The sequence below is a fragment of the Corvus moneduloides genome, chromosome 1 (assembly GCF_009650955.1).
Source record: "Corvus moneduloides isolate bCorMon1 chromosome 1, bCorMon1.pri, whole genome shotgun sequence".
In the NCBI taxonomy this organism is placed as follows: Eukaryota; Metazoa; Chordata; class Aves; order Passeriformes; family Corvidae; genus Corvus; species Corvus moneduloides.
Window position 1 is genome coordinate 119,974,468 of NC_045476.1, and position 25,480 is coordinate 119,999,947.

The 25,480-nt window shown below is 39.5% G+C and overlaps 1 protein-coding gene across 3 annotated transcripts in view; it reads left to right on the plus strand.

The window, feature by feature from the left end:
* Positions 1–25,480, plus strand: part of SPIDR (scaffold protein involved in DNA repair) — a 195,776-nt gene that overhangs the window by 35,011 nt on the left and 135,285 nt on the right. For all 3 annotated transcript variants that reach the window (XM_032124810.1, XM_032124820.1, XM_032124828.1), the window contains exon 6: positions 16,979–17,235. In XM_032124810.1, the coding sequence (XP_031980701.1) occupies positions 16,979–17,235 (257 nt within the window). The remainder of the gene's footprint in view (positions 1–16,978; positions 17,236–25,480) is intronic.

Consider the following 25,480-nt stretch of genomic DNA (forward strand, 5'->3'; position numbering starts at 1 on the left):
AGCTAGTTTCAGTCTAAAATGTTAAACATTGTTGGGAGAAGGCTTGAGAATGGCTGAGAATACTATTTAAGAAGGTTAAAAAGAGCTTAGGGTTGTGCTGTAGCAACTGATCTCACATGGAAAGGCCTAGAGTTCAGAAGTGAGCAGACCTGTGGCTGCAAGACACACACATGCACCTGGCAGAGTTCTCAGTCTTAATTATGCACAGTCTATTTTACTTCACCGTGAGTGAAAAGTTCTGAGCATCATGTTTGCAAAAGAGATCATGACAAGGCTAGAGTTTGTTGCCTGTTACTGCATGTTCTCTCACAGCTTACTGGCTATACACGAATATTGCATAGGGATGTTGGTACAACACTAAGATAAGGGCAACAAATTAAAGCAAACATAGGAAATGGAAGAGCCTTTGTAAAAATGTGCAGACAACTCATTCAGCACAACTGTTGATGGCTTGGCCTTGAGCTCAGTTGGTGGAGCTGCTGCTGCCTGGCTGCCAAGATAATGTGTATGATGTAATTGTGCCAAGCCCATACTATCATGGTATTACAGCAAAACTGTCTGTGAACTGGGCACATTCCCAGTTAGGTTCAGATACAGTAACAAGGTAAATGGAAAGGTTTTGCCAATACTGTACGTATGTAGAGTTACAGCTTGAAGTGGGTGTTTTGGGGCAAAAAAGGCAAAGTATCTTTTGCTGGGCGGGTAGAGAACATAGGTTTTGCTCAGTGCCAGTATAATCTCTTTTATTAAACGACCCTACAAGGATGCCTCTCTCCCTAGCTGTAGAGGAGCATTGCAGGCTGCAGAGGAAAGATGTAAGAATGGCTATGTAGGACAGATTAAAAACCCATCCAGCCCATTGCCCCGTCTGTGCCTGTGGCCAGATGCCCACAATGTGGACGCTGGGTATAAGCATATGTTAAACTGAAAGGATTAACTGGCCAAGTAAGAATACCAGATGCTTTGTTGCTGGCTGTTTATGAAATAATCCCTGATCTTCAGTGAAAACTAGATAGTTGAATGCTAGAAAGTTCTGGGTGTTTTTTGTTCTTTTGTTTTTTTAATTTGAGACATATTCTTAAGATACTTACATAGTCCTAAACTGAGCTTGTTTATGTGGTTGCGTGCAATTTCTTCATGCAACCTTCACAAGCCCTTCCTGCTTTCTGAAGTTTTTGGAACAGTTAGTTAATTCTAACTCTCCATCTTCCTCTTTGACTGAAATTTGCAATTTCCTTTCGAGAAACAACTTCCTATTGAGTACTAACTTATCTGACCACTTTGATGTATTTGAAATATATTTTTGAAGTCCTGAAGGCATTGCAAAATCCAGTGTTGTCTTCACAGCTTGAATTTCTGCACTGTCTAAATTGAGGAAGTACGGAAGTGGATAGGAGTTCATCTAACTAACAAATGAAAATCCAATTAAATTGTGCTTGATCATGCAGTGTCATTGTAAAATTCCAAACTGTGGTAATTGAAACCTGGTTAGGCAGCTCAAGGGGACTGAATTGTCACGTTTTTGCTGTGATCAGCATTGGCTTTGGGAGGTTTGGGAGTTGTGTGGATTTACAAAAAATGCTGCAGCGTATTTGGAGGCAGATGCAGAAATGGGCTGATTTCTGCGGTGCAGCCCATCATCATGCCAGAGCTACAGGAATCTAAGTCCTGGCCTGCAAAACAGCCATTAAACTTAGATTTAGATGCCTGTGTTCTATATACAATAAACAGATGAGCTTAAGTGCTAAATACCAGGATTCCCAGCTACTGTCTTTCTGACCAAGGAACACTTAAGCTCCCTGGTGTTCCTGCACTTTATCTAATGCCTGTTTGATGTGGAGCAGGGACTGAAGCTCTTCAAGACCCTTTGAATCTTGGGGGGGTTTTCTCTGCAGTGACACAGCCTTCGAGGCAGAGGTAGAAATTATCTCCTCATTGCTTTGTTTGGTGGGTTGAGAGCTTTACTGAGAGGAAGGGATTTAAATTCTCTTAATATAGAGATTGTCTAGCTAGAATTTGGGCGTCTCCACTGCTTAGGCTGAAATGCCTGGAGTGTTACAGAAGAGCTGTGTTTACTGTTGGGGATGTGCTTTCCAGTGCAAGCAATGCATGTACAGTATGCTGTGAGTGGAAATCCCTGCAGAGCGTAAACTCACACCTACTGAATCAAGCCCCTAAACTGGCTTAGGTACAGAAGTACCAGCTTTGTACTCACAGGCTTAAATGTGTCATAAACCACGAGTCTGCAGAGTTGCAATGCATCTGGTTATGTCCAAAAGGACTGACCTCTTGGACTTTGATGTCTAAATGCCATCAAAACTCCTCTTGGAGCCTGAGTCTTAGCTTTTATAGCTGAAGATAACCTTATGTATTTGCATACATAGAACATTTTTAGTGGTTTTTTTTAATTGTCATCTCCCTGAAGTTATCTAAGTGATTACCAGTCTGCTGTTTTGAAGAGTTAACCAATTAAGTGAGGACTCTTAAGAGTCCTTTAAACTTGAACATGTGCTTACACTGAATTTAAATACAGATGCTTTGCAGTTCTGATTCCCCCACCCCTGGATGCTAACAGTGCTCAGTGTTTTTGCATGGGAGTTGGTGCCTAGCACTTGTGCAAAATATATTTCAGAACAAAGTTGCCAGATACAGTTAAGAATCACTTGTGAAAAATTTGTCTTAAACAACACGTCCCCAAACTACAGGAGATGCTAGATTAAGTCTTAAACATCAGGCTTTCTGACTCAGTCCTGCACTTACACCACACCACTAGATGATGACATTTTATTGTGAAGATTCACCAGTTCAGGCACTACTTCATAAACATCATCTGCTTTTTAAAGTAGATCCTTGGCTTTCTATTGCAGCTATTGTTTCCTCTTCTATATCTGAAACAGGGAATTCCCCAGATTTCTCCCAAGAGCCTTTTTTTTTTTTTTTTTTTGTAATTCTGGGTTGTACTCTCTCCCTGGAAGTCTTCTGGTTTAATTTTACTTCATCAGTCACAAGCAAAGTCTTATGATGGTGGTTGCCATCTACAGAAAATTATTTCCTCTGCTTCCACCAATGTGGTTTTATATGTTTTCTGTCAAACTGCTTTAGACATCCTCTGTGCTTCTTTGTGCCAGGGTTGTATCCATAGAGAGGCCACATTTGTGCACCTGGTTTTTAGTCTTGGCTATGATATGTGGTGGTACTATAAGAGCTAGAAAACCCATGAGCATAAAACCCAGTGGTGTTGCTATTATAGCAAACCTGATTTATGTGCTTTCTGGATCCTCTCCCTATACTGTGCTTTTTAAATGGTTGTCAAATGAAATAGAGGGGCTTTTCTGATCTCTGTTTTTCCTGGACCACTATACTTGCTGTTCAGGACATGAATAAGGCATTACTTTAATGCTGTCCAAGTTCTGGTTTATCAGTGTAGTATTACTTGAAACCACAGAACCAACTGTGATATTGACCGTAAGTTTTGAGATTTTGAGTATAAGAAAGCATTACTGCTTTTGCTCCTTATTTTTTTGTGCAATATGCTTTTGTTATCCTTCAGATGTAAAGACAGCTGTCATGAAAGTTCTGCAAATCTTTTTATATATTTGGAACTAATTTCTAGAGTATGTACCCATGTGTAGTAGGTTGTGAAGTGATGTGCAGTTCAGTTTTGGGGCAAGGAGGAGTGGGTATGTAGGTGCATGCATCTGCTTTCGACATATGGTCATATTTCCTTTTCTGTTTAGTAAAATTTATCTTGAATTACTACAACCTTACATAGATGAAGTTAGTGAAGATAACTGAAGTTTCTATTCTGCAAAAGGCAGAGTGAATTAAGGAACCTCTTTAATAGCCAGACTACTTATAGTTTAGGCAGAATAAGCTAACAAGTTAACCTTAGAAGTACACAAAGAGAATCCTAAAACTGGGGAGAAATGTATGTGACATTTCCTAAACAGAAAATGACAGGCTTATTTAAATATAAACAAACAAATGTAAATGTTTGTGTGTAGGATGTAGTGAGGTGTGTGCATATACATGTGTTTTTTTCACTGTGGTGTTGGAGAGTGTGGGTGACTTGTTAAATTCAATTTTCAATTTCCTAAGTGCTTTTTCCTTAAGAAGTGATTGTCTCGTTAGGTAGTCCAAATGTAGTTGTACAGTTTTGCTATTTTACATAGGGTAGGCTTTCTGTTCTTTCAGTAAGTGCATTCCAGGAATAAATACTGCTTGTACTTGGCTGTAGTGATGCAATTTTGCAGGACTTTTGTTCATAGTAAAATGAAGAGAAAAAAATAAAATCTCTTGTTTGAGGCTACTCTTGGAAATTGACACAAATGGTCAACTTTTGATCTGGAAACTCAGTTATTCCTCTCTTCTAAGTGATTAGTCCATAACAGAATCAGTTGGCTTTTGGCAGTTTGGAAGGAAAATGCATTTAACATGTCTTAGATTTCCAAGCGTAAATTTGTCTGTAGCAGATGTCAATAAACATGTCAAAAGGATTTTTGTCCTGAAGTCTTGGTATGTGTTAAAGTTACATTAATGGTCTGAATTGTAGTAGCTCCAGTGGAAAACTTTAAGTCAGCATTTTGAATGTCCAGGGTTTAATTGATGCACTTGTATTTTCACATTATTTTGACATAGATGTGTAAAGCTGAGAAGGAATCTTTTCTCCAAAAATATTCAAATGCTTCTCTGAATCCTGAAAATATATTCTCCTTTATCCCTGTACTAAATCATCTTGCACCAAACACGGTTGTGTTTGTTCTTATTCTGAATTTTCTTAACTAAATTTTTTGCTTTATTTTAAAAACATAATTAGTGTGTTGTTTGCTTTTCATGAATTGATAACTGTAGAACACAATGTGATACCTACCATTCCTCTGATGTCTCAAAAACTGCTTTAACTTTGGCTCTCCATATTTGAGAAGAGTTATAATACATTGACAGATCCATGTAGTTACTGTCCTAGCACTGAAGGGAAAATACTGTATGAGTTGTAGTCTAAATCATTAAAACATTAATATAGATAAACTGATCGGGCTCTTGGCAAGTAGAAAGCAAGATCTTGCACCATTGCAGGTCTGTTGTATTTTGTACCCTGAAGAATGACCCTAGACACATTTGAAATTTTTGAGATTTCGAAGACAGATTCTTTTTTTACTATTACTATTATTGTTATTATTCTTCAAACCGTGTCTGCTGTGATGTCTCGCCCATTTTTCTGACCAAAATGAAATTACTGTTGTTGTGAGCTGGGGAATGCAGATCATCCAGGCAGCAATTTAGTTTACTATATGCACAAGTATCTCTTTGGTGATGGGAGTGGGAGATACAACATGATGTGGTGTTTTAGGTACCGTAGACCCTGATGACCACTTGTTGCTACTGAAGCAATACGAGTGCATGGTGCATTGCTCTCTAGACTAAGAAAAGAACTTCCGATTGAAATTGTTGCCATTAAGACAAGCACAAAATTGATACAGTGGGTGCCAAAATTTGCACTTCTGCATTTAGGCAATAAAGCCGCCTGTCACACAATTTCTAAAAACAGTGCCCAGAACTGCCTGAGCACTTCTTCAAAGCTGCTGTCACTGTCCCTCTCCTTTCTCAATTTAACTTTTTTCGCTTCCCCCGTCCCAAATTTTCAGTGCTGAGCACAGCTCCCAGAGCTTGCTGGTATTTGAGAGTTAACTGCTGTTCAATGAAAAGTATTTTTTTCTTTTTTTTACTTTCAATACAAACTTTGGGCTTGGGTTTGTGGCCCGAAACACTTCATGAAATTGCAACTTGCACGGTATTTTTAGTTGCTTTATGCTTCACACACGCAAGTTTTTGATCAGAATGCTAATAGGTCACTTCCAAGTTCAAGAGAAAAAGGATTTGCAACACTTTTTAAAAAAATCCTTCTAGCTGCAGAGTTCAGTCTGAAGCACAAATATCACATAAGCATTTTTACTTTGGGAAGAGGAAAATAAGGAGAGAATGTTTAACAATATTTTGAAGGACACATTTCTAAATGTTCTTCTGAGATTTTGAATTAACTTCTATGATTTTAGCATTATCTTGTCAGCTTTGAGCTTCTCTTATATTATAAATAAAGGGGACACACATATCCCACACACTCATTTTGCGTTTTCCACCTGTAAATATACATTGACATGTGCTAACAGAATAAAAAAGAAAATGACAGTTTTCCATTATTTTTTCCCCTCCCCTTCTGAAGCACTGCTTTAAGAGTGGAAGAGAAATTGAACCATCACAATCTCTCAGTCTGGTTTGAGATAGTAGAGGAGGCATGAAGCCAAAAGCTATTGGTGACTGCTGTGGAAACCAGTCAGCTATTGCTTTTTCAAGTATGTTAAAGTATGCAGACATGCACTGAGGCTCCCTTTTTCTCTTTGTCTGTAATTGAGAAGAATTACCTTAATTCTTCTCAATAATACTACTTTATGCAAGCTTTATAATCCTTATAAGGAATTCCTTTATACAAATTCTGGATGTCTATATTTCAGGGCTCCTTTCTTTACAAGTTCTCCAGGTCAGCCACTAGCCTGTTCTTAGAGAACTACAGTCCATTGAGTTTCATTGTGTAAAGATTGTATTTGACTAATGGGACATTTCAAGTGTATGTTCCTGATCAGTTTATGTGTGTGCTTATTTTCTAACACACTTTTAAAATATCTGTGATTGTCCCCATGGGTCCTGCAATGTATGTTATACCCATATTATGGCAGTCATGTCGCTGAATGTGATGTACCACACCTATGTTACAGCACACACGTTTTTATTCTAATCTAGATCTCAAAGGAGTTTTAAAGTCTGTACTTCCATGTACTGTGAACAATCAGCACAGCTAAATGTGTCAAACTTAAGACAGTATTGCAGCAGTTAGCACTTTTCAATCTTTCTATGAAGTATGTATTTGCAGCAACATTACAATTTTCAATTACAATGCCTTATCCAATTGATGGTTACTTTTTTTTCCTTCTGTTCCACCAAAGTTTAGGCACATGATCCAAAAGAAAATCTGTAAACTTTGCGTTGGGCTTCATTTTCATTGTTCTTTATCCAAACAGAACTAACTTCAGCTGAGTACATTTAATGTATTTTTCAAAGTAGTTCCATTGTTTGGTGTTCTTTGGCTTACTTGGAAAAAGCAATTAAATGGGTCTTCTGTTTCTTTAGTCTGCATAGAGGTGCTCTCATTAATGTTAGAAATCAGTTTAGGTGAAGGTGGTGCTTTTGTGTGCATGCACATGCTGTCATCACTGACACAGTATTTCAGACGTGGTAAGACATTTCCTGCCCTGAAATGTTTGCTGTTTAAAATAGTTTTAACAGTGCAAAACCACAAAATGATCTAGAAAAGGTAGGCTGTGAAAGGACTCCTGGAGAGGAGGGAAAGAGTTGGAAGAAGCTGGAAATGAAGAGGAGGGAAGAAATGAAGGGACTATTTTAGGCTTTGGGGGCAGTTTCGCAGAAGCTGTGAAGCAATAAATGGGGCAAAGGGAAGCACAGTCAAGTGAGAAGAATGTGGAGTGAGTGGGAGTAGAAGAAAATGGATGTAATGTGCTGCACTGCCCGGCAGCCTGGTGTCTCCTTAAGCTGGCGGTGCTGTAGCCGTGAACGCTGGCACTGCTGCAGCTGGAAGTGCAGAATCTCAATTTCAAGATGTTTCTGTGTGTCCCAGTGGATATTGTTAACAAAACTTTTTCCACTAAGTGCTGAGCATTATTGCAGAAATGATGCCTGTGTTGCATTTGTGTATTTTACCACACTGTGCCACTTGTGTTTCCATTCTCTCTCATTTTCTTTTTTCTTTCCTTTTATGATAAGTGCTTTTCTAAGGGTTTTCACAGGAAACTGCAGATCCACCAAAGATGAGAAATCGGTGTGAATAATTTGTGCTCCACTGAATATCTGTGTGCAATCTCTCTTTTAGCTGATTATTCTGGAATTACTTCCTTTAATCTCAAAAATAACATGCTTGCAGTTATCATCTACTTTTAAAAAGAGAATACATAATATGAAAGATTTGAAAGTCTTTGACTGTTCCCTGATCATCTATACAGTGACATTACTGTGAGAAGCATTTTCTTTTTCAGAAACAACTTTTTAAAAAGCTTGCAAGATGGTTATACAGTTCATAACTCTATTGGCTAAAGATAAGAGAGAAGCAATTTTATAAGGAAAGATTTAGTTTACTTAGATCAAATGATCTATTTGGAGGAAAAAACCCCAAACTTTTGAGACCTGTAGAAGGGCTTAGTGCTACATGCTTGACTGTTTTCCACGGTTATATCTGTTTGTCTAGTAAAAGATATTACCTCCCATTTCAAGTATTTGTTCTCTCTGAAGGCTTGGAGTAAAACAAAACAGTTGCTTGAAGATGGAAATCTATTTCCTCCTTTAACAGTCCCTACTGAATCCTGCAGGTGTTTAGTCTAGGTGCTTTAGGATTTAGTTCATAAATTATAATCTGGCTTTTAATTGTGCCTTTCAGTTGAGTTCTCTTGTTACATCCAAGCTTTAACCAGGATTATTACCGTAGCATCACCTAAACCAGAGACAATAAAACTGAGGTTTCATGGCCCGGATCCACTAACTTTAATAAATGAAACTGAGTGAATAACTATAAACAAAGAATGTGAAAGTAGGTTATCAAACCATGTGATAACATCTGTTCCTTGGAAACATGAAAGTAACTATTTCTGTGTCAAGAACGAAACCCTGTTTAAGTGGTATTATAAGCTGACTGCAATTTTCTTGTGTGCCCAAACTTCAGTGTATAATGTTGAGGCTTCTGTGCGAAATGATGTAATTATCTGCATGCCCTATCAGAGTCAGGTATTTATATTTGAAAACCTGGGTCTCTATCATCTGGAGGATCCTTATCAAGATGAGAGCTCAACTGCGTGGGATAATATGCAGTTGCATGAGAGGAGACCTGGTTCTGTCCCTGAATAGTTTGCAAGATGCAACACGTGAAGTGGCGTCTCCCCCTTCCCCTCTTTTTTTTTTAAGAAGGGAATGGAGAGCAAGGGTTACAGTAATTCACTTGAATGTAATGTTGGCTAACAGTATGCATAAATTGTCCAAATTGTCTTTAACAGCCAGTCATTTTCCCTGAGAGAAAATGAAGATGTTCTTGTATGATGGAAAAAAACATTAGACAAAGCAGGAAAAGCACTTGTATGTTGTCCATGTTAACATTTTTCAGCATTATTTGGTCTGTTAGAAGTTGGCTATTACTCTGATTACAGACTGATGGTGAGATCAGGGGTAATGAGATAATATTAGGAAGCGATGGATTGAATTCTTAATGCTAAAGAAGTCAACTAAACTACTAAAACAATGCTCTTAAGAGATGCATTTGCAGTGCAAATGCTACAGATGCCAAGATTGCAGCAGGGTTTTCCTTATACTCCATACAAATCAGTGTCCCTTAACTGATGTTGAATAATCCTGTTTCATGCCCATTTTTCACTGTAGGAGCTCACTGTCCCTACTGTTCTTTCCTGTCCTTGTGCACAGCAGACAACAGTTTTGTGTTCAGTCTTATCTTGGGGATCACTATTTAATTCTACATCTACAGAGTATGCTTGGAAATAAACAGTGCTTCTTGCTTTCCACACCGATTTTGTATAAAAAGGCACTTGGGCTGAGACGAGGGCCTCACCTGTTTCGGTCGGCTGATCCATGCCTCAGAACAACCTGTTCTGGGAGAGGCAGGCTGGAACAGCTTGTGGATGTATCTCCAGAGGTATAGCCTGCTTAACCTGTTTGCCTTGTGAAAGCTGAGGTTTCTGCTCAGGATTAGAAGTTACGGCTTTGATTTCATCTTTCTTACCACTTGTGCATTCTTTACCTGGCTTAAAAAAAAGAGTCAGTAAATACCATCTTTGCATTAGGTCTATAAAAAATCTGGTTTGTTGTAATTTTAATAACTCTGCAAAAGTTGCAGAGTTAATAAGTCTGCAAAATCTTATTTTAATGTTATTTCTTCTGTTCTTGTTTTCCTCAGTGATTAGTGCTGCGTGCAGGATACTCTCTGGCAGTGGTGTATGTGTACAGGATTGTGTGTGAGAGAGCTCAAACCAAACAAAAACATGCACCTCTTCCCTGACAATAAAGAACGCACAGCCAAACATACTGCGTGTAATCCTAATAGTCACCTCATTTTCCACTTCAAGGCACTATGATCTAAACAAGATCAGGGAGCTGATAAATGATGATACAAGTTATTTATTTTATTAATTATTATTTCATGTGTGATATAAACCACCATTTTGTGGGCTTGTGTACTGTGCTTCAACTTCCTCACTCTGTGAATTGTAAGAGGGAGCTTTCCTGTCCCTCCACAACTATTCTTGGTTTCAGAAATGGTACAGGAAGCCCAGCATCAGATAACTGGCTCTTGGATCTGACAGCATCCATACCATTCCATTAATTTCTGCGAAGTTCCATGAAAGCCCTTTCAACTCATTCAGTGTATGAAAGCATCTCTGAAACTGTCCTATTTGCATTTCTTGTGATAACAGCTACTGGTATTTTTCCTTTGGATTGACTCCTACTTTTGGGGTTACCTTTTAAGACAGTAGCTAATGCAGCTGTATTTTTGACAGGGCTTGCAGAATAAATGGTATCAAACATGGGTAAGACTTCCCCAGGAGTTCTTCAAAGGGAAGCCCAGCAATCTAAGCAGTGGTGTGTAAGGTTTGGTAGTTGGCCTGCTTTCTCCAGAGATAATCATGAATCAATTTCCTTTACGATAGGAAGCTCCGGGCTGCTGGATGCAATGAATCCTTTTTGATTAGTCATAGAAGAGAAGTCCTAACCACTTGTTTAAAGGTCTCAAAACACCATTAAGAGGAGATGAGGGTGCAGGCCGTGACCAAATTCTGCTTTGAATAATTACAGTGTTGCTGCCTACACTTTTCCTCCATATTCAAGTAGATGCTGCATTCTTCTTTGCTACTTGGCATAAATGATTTTGTGTGCTAATAACTACTGCATTCCAGCCCTGGGGTGGTGGCAGCTGGGAGACAGCAAAAATTCATTCCCATGTCTGTGTGAAGCGAGATGTCGCTGAAGTTTAGTGGTGGCCAAGCAGGGAGAAAGAAGCTCGGTGGTGCTTACTCTTGCAGAATCCCAGAGAAGTGCTCAAGGTGACTGTCACAGTGCTTGAAGAGCACATGGCTCTGTTTCCTGTAATGGCAGCCACAAAGTGCTAGTGTGTGTGGAGCAGGACATGTCATTTCCTAGTGCACTAAACCATCACCGCTGATAAATATTTAGGACAGATCAGATGGTCTGAGTGCGTGTGCTGGGGAGGAATGCTGTACTTGGCTAAACAACCAGGCATTATCTGAGATCCATTTTAAATATGTGCTGTCTCTGTAATAACACTGGGTGATTGTTCCAGATACAAAATTTCAGTTAATCTGCTGTGTCAGTTTGGGCTTGCAAGTCCAAAAATACCTTATTAGTGATTTATGTCTTTCATTGTTGTTCTTTTTTGTCATACGATTATCTCTGCCCACGCACTGCTACCTAATCTTGTATATTTGCGTGCTGTTCCTGCGGTTATTCCATGAGAAGAAAGCTTGGTGTCACCCACAGAGCGGCACACGCCTAACTCTGCACTTCAACGTAAAGTTTCTTGTATGAAGGAATATTTGAATTTTATCTCTCTAGAGTAAAAGTAGCTAGCTTACCAAGAACCAAATTATTTCTGAAGCTACTAGGAAAGTACATTTGGCATAGACTTCAGTGCTTCAGTTAAAGCTTCAGAAAACAAAGAGCTTTGAAGAAAACTGCAAGTTTTAAATCCTTTGTATCTTTAATTATGTTTGTAGAGCTGAATAATATCCTGCACAATGCTTGAATTAATTTTGTGTTGATTAATTAAGGGAAAACTTCTTTTCTTTTACCTTTACCCTCCTCCCTGTAATCCTGCAAGCCAGCTTCTGGTGGAGTTAGCTTCGAGCATTCATTAGCATGGCCCGGGCCTTTGACATACTGTGCTGATGGTTTATGCTTGTAAATATTCATTGTGCTAAATCCAGTGGCTTTTCTGCTCACTCTGTTTTTTGGAGAGTACCATGCAAGATACAAAATCTCCTTGCAACCTGTAATGTAGGGTATAACTGGGGTAGAAGTTGGCTGCATTTGAATCCCTTTGCATGCACAACAGCAAAGTACCTGCAGTGCAAATGCAGGGAAGACTGGATAAAAGAAGAGGTAGTAGGATAGTCACCTGAGTTCACTGTGTGTGTTTGTTAATACTGGTCAGCTTCCACCCATCCTGAGAGCTGTCATGAGTGGGCAGGTAGGGGAAATGCAGATTAATTCTGAAAAAAACAAGGGAATCACAAAAGGGAAAAAGATAGTCCATGAAAGAACAGGCAGAGGGTAACAGAAAATGCTTCTGGAACCAGAGGCAAAGATACGTGAATGAACAAGTAGGAAAGGAGATGCCATAAGATTAATTTTTCTCTGTATGTACAGTGATCAGAGTCTGAAACTCTGAAATAACTATTTGTGTTTCTGACATAACTTGGCTCTGTTACCTTGAGAAAGCCTGGTTCCCTAAGGGTGCTCTGAGAAACCCTGTTAGTTCTGCCATTTGAGCTAGGCTGTAGTAGGATAATAGGGGGGAAGAAATTTATTTTATTTAGGGAGGGAAATGACAGACCAAGTGACCTCCATCTGCAAAAAGTTGTATCAATGTCTATATAGAATTTGATACCCATTCTTTGTCTCTAAGACATACTGCAGCATGGTAAAGTATCTTAGTTTCAGCTGATAAACTTGCTCATAATATCTTTGAACTTTTATTGAGCATCTTATCTGCAAAGTATCTTCATATCTTCTGGGGAAGATTTACAATATTATCTGAATGTATGATGACAGAACAAATTAAAGTGTAATGAATACAGAGGTAAGGCATGGATATGGATGTTTTTCTGCAGAAATCAGTGAGTGATGTATCTTGGGAGGAGAGATGAGGGGGATGAGAAACCTGCACAACTGCTCATCACCTTGCCTCTAATTAGCAATCACTGTCCGAGAGCCATTTCTTTAAAGTACAGATTTATTATTTATTTTGATAGGGTTGATCTGTTAGCTTTCTTTTTGCACAAAAACCTTTGTAAGGTTCTGCTTTCTATGCTGGAGCTGGAAACTTCAAAAGGAAATGTAACCCTTCTTGTATTAACTTACTGCTATTTTATTGATAAGAAATATCAAATGCTTATTAAACTGATCAAATACAGATATTGCTTGCTTCCATCACTATTGAAGTGAAAAGGTTGTTTTTTCAGACCTTTTAGAAGGAAACACTGCAGATTGCCAAGGTACTGCCAGAGAACTCACAAGGTGTTCAAGGTGAAGCAAGACATAGCTGAAGCAAGTCTCTTGAGGATGAGGGAGGGAGCACTTGGTCACATAAGTAACAGCATGGTATCTTCTGTGCAAAATCTATGTGCTTATGGAATGCCGTCTTCATTCCACTGAAGTCAGGAGTGTTGTCTTTGAACAATTTGGGCTAGGATTTTACAATTTCTGTGGGGGTTTTTTTGATTTTTTTTTTTGTTGTTCTTAGTGATTGCAAGCTGACACAGGTAAACATACCTCTTTGGCAATCTTAGCTGCTTAGTTGGGAGGGTATTTGCTATTTCTCATTTTGGTTTCTATTTTTGTACCATCCTCTGTGTTAACTAGTACCTGTGAGTGCTTTCAAAAATGCATCACAAATTAACTAATCTTGAGAACTCTTTCTTTTTTGATGCATTTTGATTAAAAAATGCCTAACTTTAAAATATAGGGTCCTGGATGCTCTGATACAGTACTCAATGACTTCTCTGCTTTTGTGTAGTCAGATCTTGAGAGAAAAAATGGCAGTAGTCTGTGCATTTATACTTGTCACTTTTCCTTAAAGGAAGAGCCATAAAAGGGGAGCATTTAGAGCTTTTCAGCTGACACCAGTCCCAGAGAAAATAGATTTATCTTAAAATCGGGCAAAATGAAATATGTTTGTTGTTTTAGTGATAGAGATTGAGGTCAACCCCTGAATTTTTTTTCAGTCAGCTCCTGAATATGGACAAGTAGCTAGCATGATCTAAAAGAGGGTGTTGTCGAAAGGCCATCATAGCAAGTGTAGGTATACCTTAGTGAACAGTCTACTACAAAGTATGTGGAGGGATTGGGATATGTGGGAGACAGTCATGAAAATCCCCGGGACTGGGGATGATTACACTGCGATCAGGGGTCAGAGGAAGGAATTGAGGTGGGGAAACTGAACCTGCATATAGTGGGAAGCATTGTACTTTCAGCCACTGTAACCAAAACTATTATATTTCAAAATGATAAGCCATGTGGAAAAATCAACTCCTTTTAATTTGACAATTTTTTGTGCTTAGCAGTGGTGCTCTTCTGAAACTCTAATGATATTGCTGGGGATATTATTTTTTTTTAAAAACCCAACAAAATAACAACAAAACTCTTGGAAATCCTTTTTCGTGATGTTTAAGATATTGATAAAAAATAGACAAATTTTAAACTATTTATCAATGACTGTTTTATAGTGAATCAAATAAATTATTTTTTTCCCAGCTTTTCCCCACCATATTGTTGGTAGACTTTCCAGCTCAGTTACTGGATACTTGAAAAATCATGTTTGTTCTGTGTTTTGAAAATGTTTTTCTCTTTTGACTAGAATTCTGATGATGGCTACAGTTAAATAATGTATAGAATTGGAAGGCTAAGTTTTTGTTCTTTGTTTTTCTTCTCCATTTCTAGAGTTTCCTCTTTTAAGAAAAATTTCCGACTGACCAATTAAAAAACCAGCAACAACAAAAAACCACTAACAAGCAAACAAAACAAAAACCCCAAAGTACAGTTTCCTTGGGGAAGTCCAGTCTAAACAAGTATACGGTAATAAATATTAGCAGAAACGATTTATTAGACAATCTTTAGTTAGGAAAGCTTCTTAACTCTTACAGCAATCAGTGGGATTAAAATATGCTTGACTTGAAGCTCTTCCCGAGGGCTTTTCTCATTAGCATTTCACTTGCCCAGAGAATTTCAGATTTGCATACTTTTTTTAGGTGCAGTGGGTATCATAGCTATTTGAGCAAAATTAAAGCATTCCTAAAGCAAGAGAGTGCATTGGAATGGTGTTTTAAGAATGAAGTCCTTGCTTACTGCTTTCAGAGTCTTTGAAATCTTTCATTTATGGCTCATTTCCAATATGGAAGGAGTTTGTTTTCAGAGAAATACTGTTGCCAAGGGACAGATGTTGACTGTGTTGTGTTTAAAGCAGACTGATATTAATTACATACTTTTAGCTATTCTACTTCTCTGGATAACTTTAAAAGGTCTTTCCAGTTTCCAGAATACTTAGGTAAGCTCTCGGAACATGAGCACAGTGTCTCGGCATTTACGTGAAAAATGTATTAGAGAACTGGCAAGAGCTGAACTTATTTTTGTGCACAGTCAAGAAACTCTGTTTTCAGATGATTGCACTAATTAGTAACGTAGAACAGCTTTAGCAAATGCTGTGATTTCCCTCCTGCTCCTCTTTCAAGTCTTTATCTGAGTCAGTTCTTGAACAACCTGTGTGGAGCACTACTTACTGCATTTGACCAGAGGAACGGGTTAATTTTTTTCAGAACTTATTCTGTGATTGAGGCAGCATGATCTGGAGCAATGTCAGTCTTTGGGGTTTTCCAGTTTCCCATTGATAATGCAAAGTTAATGTTTTGTGTTTGGGTTCTTTCAAGGATCAGTCTGAGTTACTTGCCTTGTCTACAGTTTTATGCCTGCTTACTTGAGCTGGGCTAGTGCTGGTGGTCCCAGTGACAGAACTGTCACTGCTCATCCCACCAGAACTTGCAGACAGTGTTGGTTTGGTTGTTCTGGGTTTTTTTTCAACTAGCTCCTGAAGACTGAGCCCAGCTCATGTTTCTTAGTCCTCTGCCTATTTCAGTGGTTTAGATCATTTTGTTCTGTACTGGAACTGGTAAAATGCCACTTTCCAAGTATTTTTGCTTAATACTCAGTACTTTAAGAAACACTGGGTCAGGAGAACATAATGCATGTTAACAGCTGTGCAGATCTCACCTTAGGGAGCCAACCCAGCAGCCTTAATCTGCTTTTGCAGGAGCCCTAGAGGAGAGTAAAGTAAGCTCAGCCAAAGCAGGTGAATTTTCCCTCCCAGCCCTCTTCTCAGCCTTCCATGTCTCTGCAGAGTTGTTTTTTCAGCCTTCTTATCCCTCCCTCAGTGGGATGAGTTCAGTGTGTCCTGTGAGTTTCTGGGAGAAGAGCTCCAGTGACGTTCTATGGGGCTGAACTCCAGCCCTGCTGGCCCCCAGCCCTGACTGCTGACCAGTGATCCATCCTCCTTGGAGCTACCTGGAGACAGCCCAACAGCTTATGCTCAACTTCTGAAACCTTCCTGCGAAGCTCTAGGCCTGGTGGACATGGATGGAGGCCTGCTTTAGTGGTCAAAATTATATTTTAACAAAAGGTTACATACTTATTGCCAGCTACAAGCTCTCAATAGAGGCATGTGTTTCTTCCCTCCATTCAGACTATGGAAGCTGACCTTCCTGTTTGCTTGAATCCCAATATAAAAACTCTTTCTTTCTTTCAGCTGCCGGTCATGATCCCTGTCACTCACTGACCTCTCTCTGCTTTCCTCAAAACTTGCTTTAGATAAAAGCATTAGCTTAATTCTCCAGACCTACTTATTTAAAAAACCTAAATGTTGCTCATCTCAGTTGTCCCTCAGGAGATGATCCTTGTATTCAGGAGTTGATGTTAACTGACAAAAGAGTGTTGTGCATTTACGGTGAAGTTGTCCAAGTTACGTTAATAAATTCGCATTCCATTTATGGATTACTGGGGAACATAAAACTGCCTACATAAAGCTGTACTATCTCATTAGCATTCTGGTCAAATATCTTTATTTGTTTAGGCAATTTCGACAGAAATATCTGAGTATTCATCTGATAATGACAGCGTGGGAGAAGGAGAGACGAGCCTGGCGACCACTACTCCAGGATCCAGGAAGGGATTACAGCCGAGGGCAGGAGGGGACCTGGGGGATGTTACAGCACGACCGGCCAGCGAGTGGCTGCGGTCGGCACAGGCCCTGCTCCGCACCCCTGGGAAGCAGGCGGGAAAGGCCCCCCGAGCTCCCGCCGAGTCTGCCAAGAAGAGGAAGCTACTGAGGTAAATGAACTGTCCACCTTAAGGAAATCTTTTGGGTTGTTCTTCTTCTTAAATTATAAGTAAAACAATACTTACCAAAGTGTTGGAATGTGCTTCAAGGGTAAACATTTTAGAGATGCAAATACGAAAAACGTTAAAGAATGTAATTTATCTGTAAACAAGCAAAAGAGGCAAGAAAGAACTAAAGATTTTAAATCTGTGGTGAAAGCTCTCAATCTTGAACTCCTGTGTACAAATTGATTGGTTTTTGCACTTCTAATAATGCCTTACAGATGTGTGAGTGGACGTACTTCTGTTTCAGATTCTAATCGTTTCACTGCTTTGTGCCTCTCCAGAAAGTCTGCAAAAATGCTGTACCTCAAGTTTTTGGGGTTGTTTTTTTTTTTTTTTGGTCCTCTCCAGATTTGTCAGGGCAAAGTTATCCAAAATACTGTAGGAAAGGAGTGGATGAGCAATAGTTTTGAAGAGTGTAGGACAAAGTGGTATGTAGGAATGGGAGGGCATGTTCTCAAGGTGAAATTTAAATGTGTGTAAAGTTAAATACATTAGAAAGTAACTGCTGAAAGAAAGTACCCTGAGATTGAGCAGTTGAAACCGGATGTTCTAGCTAATTTCTTTGCAGAAATTGTGACTTCCTATATTGAATTAATGAAAATTGTGTTAACTTAAATAGTATTTGTGAAGATATGCCTCAAGCTGTGGAGACTACAATTACAAATGGTGCTGCTATACATCCCTGCTGTTGTTCTAACAGTCTGGTTCTCTTACTTCTTTTACAGCTGAAAAAGTACAGTAAACAATCACTTAAAAAGTAAATCTTTAGTTATTAGGCATACTTTTTTTTCTCTGAAATATTCTTGGCTATTTCAAAATGCTGTCTGAGGAAACAGGTTTGGAAGTCCTAATTATGGAGCATCTCTGTACTTAGAAGTGCTTTGCTTGTGCAGTCAAGCTTTATTTCGTATTACTTTAGAAACCTGCGTACGCAGCTGTGCTAGGTCAGACCAGAGCTGTAACCCCCAAAAATGCCTTTTAGTGGCCAAAAGCAAGTATGTGTGACTGTCATAAAAACAGGACAAGTGTACACAGCGGTATTTTGCCCAGGCGCTCTTCCAGCTTTAAGCAGTTCCGGAGCTGTTTGTTACCCTTAGTGGGTTTGTCTTTTTCCGAGGTCCAGCTTCATTTGGTGACCTTTACTATCAACAGTCTTAATGCAAAAAATGTTTCATAGCAAAGATACTCTGACACAAGTGTATATGAGAATAGATTGCTTTAAAAACAAAACAAGACCGAGCCATCCACAATTATGTAGAATGTAATCTGTCTGGAATGGCCAGAGGAGCAGAGCTTACAGGGCTTTTTACCTTCCATCCTGTGGTTCCACTTTGGGTTCCTTTGGGAACAGGGAAGCAGGCAGGAAATTCCTTAGTTATGAGTGTTGTTTATCTCGTTATTTTGCTCATCCAGGTAATTGTCATCTTTTCACTCTTCCTGTTCAGGGCATTAATTCCATGTGTCTCTCCCATCCTTCCTTTTACTGCTGACAGAGAACATTTTCATTGGTGTGGTAACAGTCGATGTAAGAGTTTGCATCCTCACTAGGAAAGCATGGGTTTTCAGTGCTGTGGATTGAAGGCCAGTTCAGGGAAAGGTTTGTCAGCTTCTTGATTGATGAAGTGACAATCCCTTCTTTGTGGTTAACTAGCTAAAAGCTACAAAGCAGCCACTGGCTTGTCATTTCTCCTTCCTTCCTACCTCTGCTGCAGATCAAGGCCACAGCAGAAAAAGCAGTGAGCAGGGGAATCATCCTGCAAGCTGGATCTGGCCCGTGAGCTTCCTTTCCACTCAGATGGACCATTTGGAACTGCCCAGTAGGTGGAAGAGAGCCACAAGTCTCTGCTTAGCTGGGCTCTCTTTCTCTTTCTCCTAGGCTAGTGCCTAGGGAAGCATGGACTGAGCAGAGGTAGCGCGCAGTGGTGGAGCTACCATCTTCCTGCATGAATTCCTGTGCCATAGGTTAAACTCCAAATCCAAATAAGCATACACTGTACTGTGTATGCTTATTTCATGGAAGAGTCCTGATGTAGGTAGAGCAGGTCTCTTCCCATTTTGTTTTCCCTTTTAAGAAAAATAGAAAATACTGCTATTTTCATATCTCTTTGCTATTGGACATGTGTAAATCTAGCTTCAAAAGTAGAGTTAATGTTTTCAAGAAATTTTAGCTTATGTTTTCTGTAGAAATCTTACAGTCGTGCTGCAATCTACATTTATTTTTGTGTTATCTGATTGCAGCTATGCCTCTGTTACATCAATGGGTACGTTTCTCTGTGCAACTTCAAAGAAAACCCCCTAACATATCCCCCCTAACCTCCCAAATCCCAAGCAAAACCAAACGGAACAAAGAAAAGAGCCAGAAGAGTCTCTGGAAAAATTCAGATAAGTTCCGTTCTACTGTCCTCTCCTCCTGGAAACCTCCTGGTGCTAAAATGGAAATGGGTAGTTGCCTGGATGGGTGGAAAGAGTATTGTTTGTTTCAGCCTATTACAGATGCAATTGTCATACACTACAAAAATTGAGATGCAACCAAAGCAACAGAAATGTTCAGAAGTAAGCTAATTACGGATGACTAAAATAAATTTTTGTGATCCTAGCATAGGTAATTCGACTGTAAGTTCAACGCCTTTGAGTGTAAATAAAATGAGAAGCCCATCTATATCCCCAAATCAACATGCACAATATACAGTGCTGCTGCTGCTGAGCCACATTTGAAGGGGTATGTTGTAATTCTCCTCTGTTAGGGGTTAAGTGTGGTCTCAGAAGACAATTGGTGTCTGAAGGAAAGAAAGATGTGCCCCACCATATCTACTGCCCCCACCATATCTAATATTCATATGTTTTCTTGTATCCCATGTAATGTTAGTTTTTCTTTTCAAAAATATTCTGAGTAAAGATTATTCTTTCTACCACAGTCCCTAGGAGGGCGGGTAATCTGTGTGGTGAGGTTTGCCCTTCGGGGGTGTTGGTGGTTCTGAAGAGCTGTGCTGTAGGAGATGCCAGTTTGTCATGCTGAAGGCAAAGCAGATCATCTCTCATTCACAGCCATCAATGCCACTGCTCAGGACATCCTCACCTTAAACACTGGTATTATATGCTTGTGTAGTTGCCCTCCTCTATTTAAACAAGCCTGTTGATGGATGCCATGGGAGTACATAATTTTCCCAGGTGTGCTGCCAGATCCATGTCCTTGTACTGCACCTGTGAGCCACTGAGTTGACAATTAGGTGCTACTAGTGGTGCTTGGTGCTGAAATGAATTGCCTTGGTGATCAGGTCAAGAGGTGTTGGGTTTACATGTTCCTGCCCCTTTTTTCCATCCCAAAGCTTCAGTTTCTCAGCTTGAATCAGCACTTCTTGGGAAAATTGTGCAAATGATTTGCATAACCTGAGGGGAGAGGGTATATATTGCAAATGACAGTTTTTCAAGAAGCTCTTCTTGTTACATTTGGAATTCATCTTAATGCTACTGGGTGAAATGCCTGAACTGTATTAGTTCCAAGTCTTTCAAAGTTTCTTTGTGAAAGAAAAGAGAAATGTAGAGTATTGCAAGTGTCAACGTTTATTACATAGATTAAACATATAACTGGGTTAATTCAGTATTTATAGAGAAGAAAACTCAAAATGGATGTACTCGGCTTCTCTTGTCTACAAGTAAACCTTTCTTAAAGGTTTTCTGAATTGTTTGCTTTTTCCATTGAGATTTTATTTCCATCAGGAAAAAAAAGTCTGAGGTTCATTGTAGGAAATAAATATCTTAAGTTATAAAATGTTAACTCTGCATCTAAATCTGTCATGTTGCAAGAGCTTTTAGTTGTGAAGAATAAGCTTTAGCTTTTTGCCTGTTTTTTTAAATACTTGAGTGGCTGCTTATAGCTCAAGAGAAACAGGATTTCCCAATATTTTATTTTAAATTGTCCTATATCTACTTGTTTGCAGACTACTTACAAATCTGATCAGCTAAAATTAGCTTGTGTTATCAAAAGAGGAGAAAATTACAGAATGTCCTGGTACTATGTGCAGTAAAATGAAACCCAGTTGTCGTATGAGGCCAACTGAGGTCCTGAAAATAAAGGAAATTGCCGAGGGAAGAGGGAGCTGGCACAAATGAAGCAGACTTTTACTCTAAAATTGGGACTGTTCTTTCTCTACATGCATCCACAAGTGGCATGAGGGTGTAACAGCAGCAGACTAGCCCTTTAGATGGTCATGTTCTTATGCTAATTTTAACTGTTGGATTAAGTTTTCTTTGCTAGCGAATTTCTTGTTGGATTAGGAAAGTATAAATGAAGAATATCATGGCTGCCAGTACTGATGTACCACTTGTCATCACTGGCAGTATACACAGTAAAATTATTTTGCACTTAGAGAAGGTTGAAATGTATTTTCTCTTTTAGAAAGTGTGGATGGTTTCACTGGGCCAAATGTTTGGTGCTAATAGGGGGAAAAAAAAGCACCGTGTTTGTCACTGGTCACAGCCAGCAGAGCTTCATGAGGGAAAAGTCCTGCTTGTCAAATCTATTTCCTTCTACCACGGGGTAACCCACTGAGCTGATCTAGGAAGCCAGTAGATGTGATCTGTTTGGACTTTGAAAGCCAATCTTTCGATACTGTCTCTCACAGTACCTTCCAGATCAAATCCACAGCTGGATAACCATGGTGAGTGATGGGTGAGCAACTGGCTCACAGGTCAGGCACAAAGGGTTACATCAGCAGTGAATGGGGTGACATCAGGCTGGCATCCAGTCACTAATGGGGTTCTACAGGGCTCCATCCTCAGCCCAGCTCTCTTCAACATCTTCATTATCCACCTGGATGCAGGACTTGAAGTGATAATAAGTAAGTTTGCCAAAGATACTAAATTGGGAGGAGCTGCTGACTCCCTCCAGAGCAGAGAGGCCCTGCAGAGAGCGTTCCACAAATCAGAGGACTGGGCTGTCACCAACTGCGTGAAGTTTAACAAGGGCAAGTGCTGGACTCTGCACCTGGGACAGGGCAGTCCTGGTTGTGTGTACAGACTGGGGAATGAGATGTTGGAAAGCAGGGCTGCAGAAAGGGACCTGGGGGTCCTGGCCACTGGCAAGATGAACATGAGTCAGCAGGGCTTTTTTTATTTCTTTAGTAAGTGCCCCATGGAGTGGAAGGAGACAGCTGAGTGTCAGTTACTTCACCAGGTAATGTGCAAATAGGAAAGGAGATCTTTCCTTGCTTTGAAATGAGAGAAGGGAAAAATTGCCCAGTCTTGAGATGGGGATACATATTTTTTTTTAATTATGTGGAGTCCTGCATATACTGTGTATGAGGAAAAAACTCAGTAGTGAGATGCTTCAGTTTTGACTTCAAATTAAGTCCGTAAAGGAGTAAACTTGGATGAACAGGGGGGTAATTTTTCGTAAGTGCCCTGCTAAATGAAAACCTTAATAAAAAACCACAAAAAGATCTCCAACATTTCAGAAAGACTGAAAATTACTTTTCAAAACACAGCAGACTCACTAATGCTCTTTTGTTGTTGCTTTCTGTTAGCCTCATTGGAGTTGGGAGATAGGAACCAGCCTGGAAGTCACAGATTAGTCTCAGTATTACTTTTAGGTGATAGCTGTCACAAAACTCTTCAGTCTTGCTGTTAAAGTTTGTGGGAAGGGCAACTACCAGAACCTGAGCTGTTTTACAGGATGCTGAGCTTTCTTGCGGTCTTCAAAGCGGTCTTTCATGTGGATATTGTTGGACATGGACAGTAAAGGCAATGTGTTGTTTTAAATACAGTATTTCAACAAACTCAGGTTTAGTATGGAAACAGGACATGAATTGCTGCTTTTAAATCTGTCTGCCTTCAGGGAATTAAAGGAACAAAATAGTTGTACTGGAAGTTTTGTGATTAAAAATAAAAAGGTTGTGGGCAGTGGAGATTGTATCTGAGCAGTTTGACTTCACCGAACAGCCTTTGCATTAACAATTTGCCAAATGTGTTCAATTTGTTCATATTAAAACATTTTGGGGGGAAGTTTGAAGTGCTGGTCAATAATCCTAAACTAGTTTTTGTTATTTCAATGCAGTCTGTCACTTCCCTTGATTACAGAATTAATACATTAGTAATAAAAATATATTTGCTAGTTTTATATACACACACACCCGGGATGTTGGCTTACCTTGTATTCACAGCCAGGAGTGACTCTGACTGTATAGTTCTCAGTATCTCACAGTACATGCACAAGTGTTTTACAGTGTAGGCACCTGTACTGTGCTGGAAGGGATGAGTAGTTTTCAAATTCTGTTGTCAGCAATCTGTCAGCTTGTGTAACAGAAAGCACCTTTTCCTTTGTTTTATGTGTTTGAGCTAAAAAGGGGATTGATCCTCCTGGGTTGCGGTGGTGTTTAAACTCCTTTGTTTCTACCTTTTTAAAAGAAACAAACCATAAAGTACCAACTGTTGCTCTGGCCATACAAATTCCTTTTGTGCATGGCATGTCCTTGAACTGTGTTTTCTGATTTCATGAGGTATGAAACAGACAGCACAAAAACATTTCCAATGACCAGCTGAGAACCTCTCATAAATGCATTCTTAGTTACATTTTATGTTCTGCAACCAAGCACATGCAAATTGCTTTATGATGTTTTCTGTTTAAACTATTTTTAACCTCATTTGGAATGTGAATGGAAGGATTATGATTAATAAATATCAGTGTACTTTCTTAGCACAGAGGGCTACTAAGGAAAATCAGAGTTTTACTTTATATGGACCTTTGTGATAACTGGTATCCTAATACAGACATGGTTAGCAAATTAGTAATGAAGCTGTGAGCATCAGTGAGACCCTCCTGCTAGTCATATCAGCCCTGAAACAGCAATGATGTCTTGCTGTTGTGTGCAGTAGCCAGAGCAAGGAACCAGAAACTTGCGTTCTTTCCTTCACGCTACAGGGCATTCCTGCTGTAGGTGTAACAGTAGTGGGCTTGAAGAAGAGTAGGAGCTGATTGACTGTACACAACATTTTCCCTGTTCAAGAAAAAAGGGGGAGATTAGGCTGTAAGCCAATAACAGCTGCTCTCTTCTGCAGGTACTTTAAGGCTTTCTTGCATTGTTTAAACTAATAAAATACATTTTTCTGACTGGTGTCTGTGGAGAGAATGAAGTAGGAGAACACTCCTGTTGAACAGTTTTGTTTCAGCAAAACAAGTTTTTGAGCTACTAACTGTATAGTGTATTGCTACAGTCCAACCACAGGGTTCAGCTGCAGACTCATGCATGCAAGACTTTTAAACAAGCAATCTGAAAATGCATTTTTATTGCTGCATTTTTAAGCCTACCTGAGCTGGCATCTACCAATTCCAGCATGGCTCATGTAAACCACCCAGCCAAACTGAATTACAACTGCATCTGAGAATGGTTCCCTGGCAAGAAGAGAAACTGGGTGGACAGTTAATTGGAGTTTGTAGAACTGTCTTGCCCACAAGTGTTGTGGTGTGGTAACGCTTCAGTGCTCAAGTTTTGGAGGAAAATATGGATGAGCACAGTGTTAGCAGCAGAGTAGGCTATCCCATATGAAGTTTTGTGCTTGACTGTGCTGCTCTTGGAACCAAAGCTTCCATTGCACTTCTGTATTAGTTGCCTCTCTGTCTCAAAGCCCTCGTTGAAGCCAGGATTAAACAAGGTTGTTAAGCTTACCTGGAACTTCACTGGAGGCCAATATTTTCTAAACATTTTTGTTTGTTTTTCTCCTTAATATAGCAGGGTTCGTAGCTTGTTAAGTGTGGGTTCATAGCTTGTTAAGTCTGAGTTCTTTATTTTGGGGCTTTGGGGGTTTTCTTCTTCCTCTGAGTTCTCTCCTCTCTTTCTGACACCAGCCATAGAGATGCAGCAATGTAAACTGCAAAACTTCTATAGGTCATTTTGGCTTAAATGGGGCTCTTGTTTCAGAGTTCGTTCTGTGATCTGCTACTTAGATGTTTAGCCATTGCATGTGATAATTCTTGTGATAATTATAATTTTGCAAAGGATATAGTTGTTCATTAAAAATTCAGCTGACACTGCTAACTACTTTTTATATAACGTGTTGACTTGTCTGCCAATGAAATTGCTTAATAACTAGTAACCAAAGAGATTTTTTTACAACTCACCTGAAGTTCTGCTTAGCCTTTTTAGCTCCTTCTCAGTTTCCACAGGTGTGTGTCTTCCCAGTTTCACATTTACAATGT